The sequence below is a fragment of the Hyalella azteca genome, unplaced genomic scaffold (genome assembly GCF_000764305.2).
Source record: "Hyalella azteca isolate HAZT.00-mixed unplaced genomic scaffold, Hazt_2.0.2 contig13197, whole genome shotgun sequence".
Classification (NCBI taxonomy): Eukaryota; Metazoa; Arthropoda; class Malacostraca; order Amphipoda; family Hyalellidae; genus Hyalella; species Hyalella azteca.
This window is the reverse complement of record NW_025943126.1, coordinates 35,528-42,063: the sequence shown is the minus strand read 5'-3', so window position 1 is coordinate 42,063 and position 6,536 is coordinate 35,528. Positions and strand designations below refer to the sequence as shown.

Here is a 6,536-nt window from a genome sequence, read left to right as displayed (position 1 = left end):
TCATCTCTTTGATAATTCAAAGCATTACAATATAGGACTTATTTCATGGAATAAGCTTTAATTATGTGATATTAAATGGGATTCAACTGTGATAATTTGGATGCGGTACGAGAAAGGGTCGCCTTAAGCGCATCAGTGCAAGTGGCTGAGGTCGCTGAGAGCCGCAAGGGGTGAGGTGCCCTGGTAACCAAATGATCCAAGTAATTAAAATGAACAATTTATTATCATACATGTACAGTATATGATAAGTCGGACCGATGGTGCCGAGTTACCACAAGAGTGTCTGCTGACCTCAACGAGGGCTTCATTTGACGGGTACCAGTAGCTGCACTCTGGTAGGACTTACTCAATATCGGATAAGAGGAAAAAGTGCATGTTATGTTATGCATGCTGCCTATAGCTTGGTTGCCGGGTAAGGCTGCCCTCACTTGGGGAAGTGACGCTCCCCCGGACCTAGTCTAACGTCGACGTTGCTCTGAATAGTAGTTGCGCTTCATGAATACTGAAATGGTTAGATGAATGAGAGTAGTCTTATACGAGTATGGATATACTTCGATGAATTCCAGTGCGAATCTAATTATTAAATTCTGCTTTTACACGCGTGAAAAGTCACCGTAATCGAACGTGATAGTTGGATGCTCTAGGCACCATTACTACAGGGTGGAGTGATATATTCATGAATGTAGAGTGCGGTGATCCAAGAGCTGCATTACACACGCGAGCTGCTGCAAGATTGTGAGCAAACTTGCATTATTTGGCGTCATATACAGGGAAGGACTCTCCTGAGTGAGCTTCGAATTATACAGACTTCTTATGGTTTGCAAGTTACGTCAATTGATCTCATTGACGATATCATAATGTAATAGTTGCATATCACAGGAATATGAAGCCTAAAAAATATAAAAATACATAATTGATCATGTTCCCTTTCCATATTCAGTTGCGATTAAGCATACCATTTCGCAAGAAGCTGTAATGATCACAAATTAGATCACTTCAATACTACATGATAGCCGACACCGACCTGCGATCTGTTGATGCTTTTTTTATTGAAAAAAGGTGGTTACCCCGATGGCTCGAGGAAAAGCTCCACATTGAATTAAAAAAAAGTTAGTTTTTAGTTGAGTTAAACTTTACGCCGCCGCGACTCGTGGCGATGGCGCCTCCATCAGACGACGTGCTGTGTTGCTGCGAGTACGTCAGCGCTGACGGGGAGAGGTCTCACTTGCTCGCCAGCTGTTGCAATTGTGAGGCACTGGACCTCGTCTTTGACAGGTCAGTGCAACGCTTCTCATGTGCTATTCAGCACCAACAATATCTACATTATTTGAAGCCTGGATTTACCGTGGAAGCTTCTAGTGTTTCGTTGAATAGTCGCAGTCACAGGAACAAGCAAGACTTAGTCTAAACAGCTATGCACCTTTTGCTATTTACGGGTCATCCTAATGCAGTTAGACCCGCAAAAATACGTATAAACGCCACGGTAAGCAATTGTGTCATATATGGATATAAGACCTACACATTTATTGAGTGTAACAGACTCATTCTCTCTTATGGTAACTAAGTTTTTTTTTTATCTTTTGCCTTCCCGCCAAATTTCAAGCAATGCGGCTCAAAATGTCTATAAAAAACCGCGTGTTTCAAGGCATATATAAAATCCGTGCATTATAGCAAATATCGATAAACCTGTGTAGAATTTTCTCAAAACTGATGGTATAAAGTCTGCTCTTAATAGTTCCGTCTCACACTAACTGTTGAAGCCCGAAATTGTAAAAACTTTTGCTTCTCAGATGCATCCGATGCTCACCCATTGAGTCGAGCCTCGTGGAGCGCCTTCACTCGACAGTGGCCGACAGACTGCGGGTGCCGTGGCCCAGTGGAGCAATCAAAGTTCCTGCTTCTGTTGCCTTCAGCGTTGCCCTGATGCCTTGCTTTATGTTGTTGGCAGCCATTTCTTTGACTGCCACGCTCATCACCTACTGTTTACTCTTACCTTGCGTCGTGTATACCGTCCACAGACATATTAAGGACATTGCTGTGTCTCGTGACCCGCAGCTCTTGAGCAAACAAACGAGACATCGCTCTAAGTTCTACATATCGTTCCTTCTAAGTTCACTTTTTTGGTGCTACTTCTTCTTCATGACTCAAGTTATGAACCATCTCGAAATAAATGCCATAGAGAGCCTCGTTCTTCACGCTCTATGCGGTACTTCCTTAGCGTGCCTTTACATCACCCGGGACCGCAGTGCCCCCCGTCTCAGCCCTCCCGCCGCCGCCGAAGTCGACGTCATAGAGAGCGGCAATGCCTGGCGGCTGTGTGACGAGTGTGTCAAGCAGGTGCCTGCTTTTGCGTCGCATTGTCGCACCTGCAACGCCTGCTTCCTGCACCGGGACCATCATTGTCTGTGGTGAGCAGCCAGGGCTTTACCAGCTCTTAACAAAGCGCTCCCTGTGACATACTCAGCGCAATTGTTATAACATTTTATCAGCGATTCATTTAAGAAATGATTTAAAGTTTCTGGGCATTATTCTATTTTGGCTGTGGAGCGTAGCAACTTCACACAACTACCTCACAGATGCCAATGAAATCTATAACGATCTTCGTGTTTAGCTGCACTCCGCTGTAAAATGTCCTTCAATGCTTCGACTCTTGACTATACTCTTGGTGCCAGGCTCTTAACTACAAATATATTGACGACGGTTAATGCGGCGGTAGACAAAACCTTAATGAGTGTGTAAGACTAGCCAGGTAAGTCGTCATGCATCAGGTTTACTAGCTCAGTCCCGCGCAGCGTCGTGACTTGTGATGCAAATCCCTCATATGTAGATTGCCAGCAGCAATGCACGGATGAAGCACCAATTCATGACCATCTTTAAATTTACGGATTAAAATCTTGAGCGTTCGTTAAAATTTAGCACTAATTTACTAGCGTCCCTGTATGGTGTACGAAGGCGCAAAACATATTTTAATTATCTGTAAAACCAATTTTTTGTCCATATTTTCCACTGTCAATAGTCTAGATTTGATTTAGGTTGTTTTTAGTGTGCATACTAAATTCTATTTCCGAAAATCAGATAAGCATATTAAAAATCAAAAGAAATACACAAATTTCGAATATAGTTAATTTTTTACACGAATGCCGACTTTATTATTTTTTTCCGAATGCCGACTCATTTTTTATGGCTTAACTCTAGGCTTGACTGCTGCATCAGCTCATCCAACGACCGTTGGTTCGTGTGTAGCGTGGCCGTGGGCGGTACGGCGCTCCTATACGCTGCGCTGCTCGCCCTCTCCGTCGTGTGCCGGCCGTACGTGCTGCGTCACTCCTCCCTGCTGCCGCTGCCCCATCTCTGCATATACGTCTACGCTACATGGAAGTGCGTGCCTGCTTCTGAACAAACGTTTGCTTGTCATTTGGTACCTTGGGTGCCTGCTTCTGAACACACGTTAGCTTCTTGTCTGACACCTTGGGTGCCTGCTTCTGAACACACGTTTGCTTGTCATCTGGCGCCCTGAGTGCCTGCTTCTGAACACACGTTTGCTTGTCATTTGGTGCCTTGAGTGCCTGCTTCTGAACACACGTTAGCTTCTTTTCTGACACCTTGGGTGCCTGCTTCTGAACACACGTTAGCTTCTTGTCTGACACCTTGGGTGCCTGCTTCTGAACACACGTTTGCTAGTCATCTGGCGCCCTGAGTGCCTGCTTCTGAACACACGTTTGCTTGTCATTTGGTGCCTTGGGTGCCTGCTTCTGAATACACGTTAGCTTCTTGTCTGACACCTTGGGTGCCTGCTTCTGAACACACGTTTGCTTGTCATCTGGCGCCTTGAGTGCCTGCTTCTGAACACACGTTTGCTTGTCATTTGGTGCCTTGGGTGCCTGCTTCTGAACACACGTTAACTTCTTGTCTGACACCTTGGGTGCCTGCTTCTGACGTTACAATCACGCTACACGTGTATCACATAACACTTATAATTAGGTTACACTTGTAATATGACAAATTAATCACGTATAAAATGTAAGCACGTGTAACAGGTCAGGCTTGTCGACATCAACAGCGTGTTTACTGCTGATGTTGTTCACCGCGTCGTGGCTGCTGCTGGTGCAGCAGGTCGTGTGCATCGCGCGCGGCGTCAGGTTACGCCAGTGGAAGAGAAGTCGTGACACTTCTCGCCTCACGCTGGCCAAAGTCATGCAGAACTGCTTCAACTTTTGGTTCAGGTATAAACGCTTCACTTAATTTGTCCTGTTGTTGGCCTATATTAATCTTGATATGATATTTTGCTCGATTCATTATGTTATGGGATTTTCATTCGTCAACAGATGGAGCAGTCCGCCCGTCACGCGCCGCTCTTGTTGATACGAGAACGTCGCGTACGAGCTTCTCCCGCTTGTTACACATCTAAATGGGCCACCGTAAGCATCTCACCCCATCACCAAATGCTCTCAACCAAATATTTGTATTTTTTAACTTTAGCTTTTCTAACAATCTTTATTTCCTTAGTAAAATCGATAAACTACCAATGAGGGTTTTAACCTCTCCAGTTCAGGAACCACCGACCTAAGACGTCGTCGTTTGGACGAAGAGAGGCGAGCCACGAGGAGCCGAAGAAGTTAGGGTGGTTATAGCCTTATTATAATTACGTAAGCGTGCATTTGTTTATTTTTAAATATGTCATTTATTTGCTCGAATCACACATTAAGCAATAATATGAATGCTATGAAAGCGATAAGAAAGCTCGCCATATTTTCTTGGCTAGGATATTCTAAGTTGATTGAAATTGTTGTGTACATTGCTTGAAGAGGGCGGACTATCTCCCTGCTTCATGGGTGGAAATGAGCATTATGGATTTATCTATAATGCAATAAACTTCGCGTGATACAAGTTAGAATTTAACACCAAATACTAATGAATCTTATGTTTGCTCGTTAATTGTTTATTACATGATTCTCATTCAAATTGTGTTTCATTTACTGCATTTGTTTGAATTCATGAAATGTTAGAATTTGTTGGCATTGAATTGGCTTTTTCTCATATGCTTTAGAGGCTTAGATGATAATGAGACAATCTTCTATTTTGTAATTTTCATTCATGCATATTTTAACTATAATATTTGGATCAACTTATAATTTTTTTTTTTCCTTATATGAGATTACGGATTTTAGTCCATCGCCGTAATGTTTGAAAAGAAACTTTAAGAATTTACTCATGAAAAATAACAGATGTAAATTACCTTCTATAACCTGTTTTTGTAAATTTGGAATCCCGTATAAACATTTTCGGGTGGCTTAGTGAGTCGTAGGTTCGACCCCAACTGCCAGCTCCAGTTCTAGTAAAATCAGCGGGGTGGTCGAGCGTTAAGCACAGCAAAATTGGAGCAGTGAGCTGCGTGTTCGAGACACGCAAATAGCTGTGATTATTCTGCAATGTTACGAATCGGCGACAGGTCTAACGGCCTAATACACGCAGCCACTGCTATACTGTACCACACAAGTTCTGAGCGCTGAGTTTATTATTGTTTATGTCGTAAGATTACTTGAGCTATTTCGTTCACTCTGTTAACTCTTTAAAATTTATTCACTTTTAATATACTGAAAAATTCCTAAATGTAAGTTCTTAAAAACACTCAAGCACGTGAATATTTTTAGCATTTAACTCGTGTTTATTATAATTTCGAGAGATATTGGGCACGATTAGCATTTATAATTCTTCGACGTTTGATATTTGTAAGTCAAACAAAGCTCATTAATTGATCTGTTATCATCATATGCACCCAAGTGACGTCTAAAACTAAAAGAAGCTCATACTTTTTATTTGTATGTGGGGTGTAATGACCGTGAAAATGACATTCAGTAGTAGAGCTTTTTTATCAGCTAGCTGCCATATATCACATATTCATTTATGTAAGTAGGAGAAATAGAAAAGAAAGTTAGACAGGAGCAACATTAGATAGAAGCAAAAAGCGGTGGGAATATTCATGTTGAGGGTAAGATGAAAACCGTGGAAAGAGAAATTAAATAGGAAAGTTATGTGGTTTATTATTATTATGTCCATTTTATCGCAATTTAGTTGTTAATGTTCATATCAGATATTGGTCTCGCTTAGGCAGTAAATAATTATTTGTTCATTTTCATATTTTATTGTTACTTGTTGTATTATTGTATTATTGTTATTGTTTGTATTGTGTATTGTTTATTGTTTCTTTACGTCCCTCCGACCTTCATTCTCACCAACCTCTCCCTCACTTTCCATGCACTTACCAAATATCTTGTTCTATTCTCGGTCATGGCAACAATTACGAGAGAGTCAGCTGCGTTCATCGAGTGAACATCTCTAGTGTCTATCTCCCTTGATTGCGTAAAGTTAACCGGCAAATAATAATTGATAATTCACGTTTAACTTGATCTTGGACTATACTTCTATATATACCTCGAGTATATTTAGTGAGGGTCCTGTCCAGAGTCAAGAACCCGGCTGGCTTTCTCGCCCCTCCCCCCTCCTCTTCTCTCCATGAGAAGAGGTAGGAGTAGGTT

General features: G+C 42.0%; 1 protein-coding gene across 3 annotated transcripts; it reads left to right on the top strand.

Annotated features, from left to right (window-relative positions):
* Positions 1-791: 791 nt before the first annotated feature.
* LOC108665329 (palmitoyltransferase ZDHHC23-B) lies at positions 792-4,962 on the top strand. Of its 3 annotated transcripts, XR_001930431.2 has the most exons (6): positions 792-1,275; positions 1,791-2,408; positions 3,196-3,378; positions 4,038-4,223; positions 4,326-4,418; positions 4,548-4,962. XR_001930431.2 is itself a non-coding variant. In XM_018152076.2 (5 exons), the coding sequence occupies exons 1-5, from the start codon at positions 1,157-1,159 to the stop codon at positions 4,360-4,362; spliced, it is 1,143 nt and encodes a 380-aa protein (XP_018007565.1). In that variant the 5' UTR covers positions 792-1,156; the 3' UTR covers positions 4,363-4,962. The 3 variants fall into 3 exon arrangements, 2 of the variants coding, with proteins under 2 accessions (XP_018007565.1, XP_047739487.1); XM_018152076.2 differs by having other exon boundaries at positions 4,326-4,962; XM_047883531.1 differs by lacking the exon at positions 792-1,275 and adding an exon at positions 1,282-1,465 and having other exon boundaries at positions 4,326-4,962.
* The last annotated feature ends 1,574 nt before the right edge of the window (positions 4,963-6,536 follow it).

What these genes read in the sequence shown, in the direction of transcription:
- LOC108665329 (XM_018152076.2), top strand. Translation starts at nt 1,157, where the DNA reads ATGGCGCCTCCATCAGACGACGTGCTGTGTTGCTGCGAGTACGTCAGC. An exon ending in CTGGACCTCGTCTTTGACAG is followed by an intron (nt 1,276 to 1,790) that starts GTCAGTGCAACG and finishes TTTGCTTCTCAG; the next exon opens with ATGCATCCGATGCTCACCCA. An exon ending in TGCTTCAACTTTTGGTTCAG is followed by an intron (nt 4,224 to 4,325) that starts GTATAAACGCTT and finishes ATTCGTCAACAG; the next exon opens with ATGGAGCAGTCCGCCCGTCA.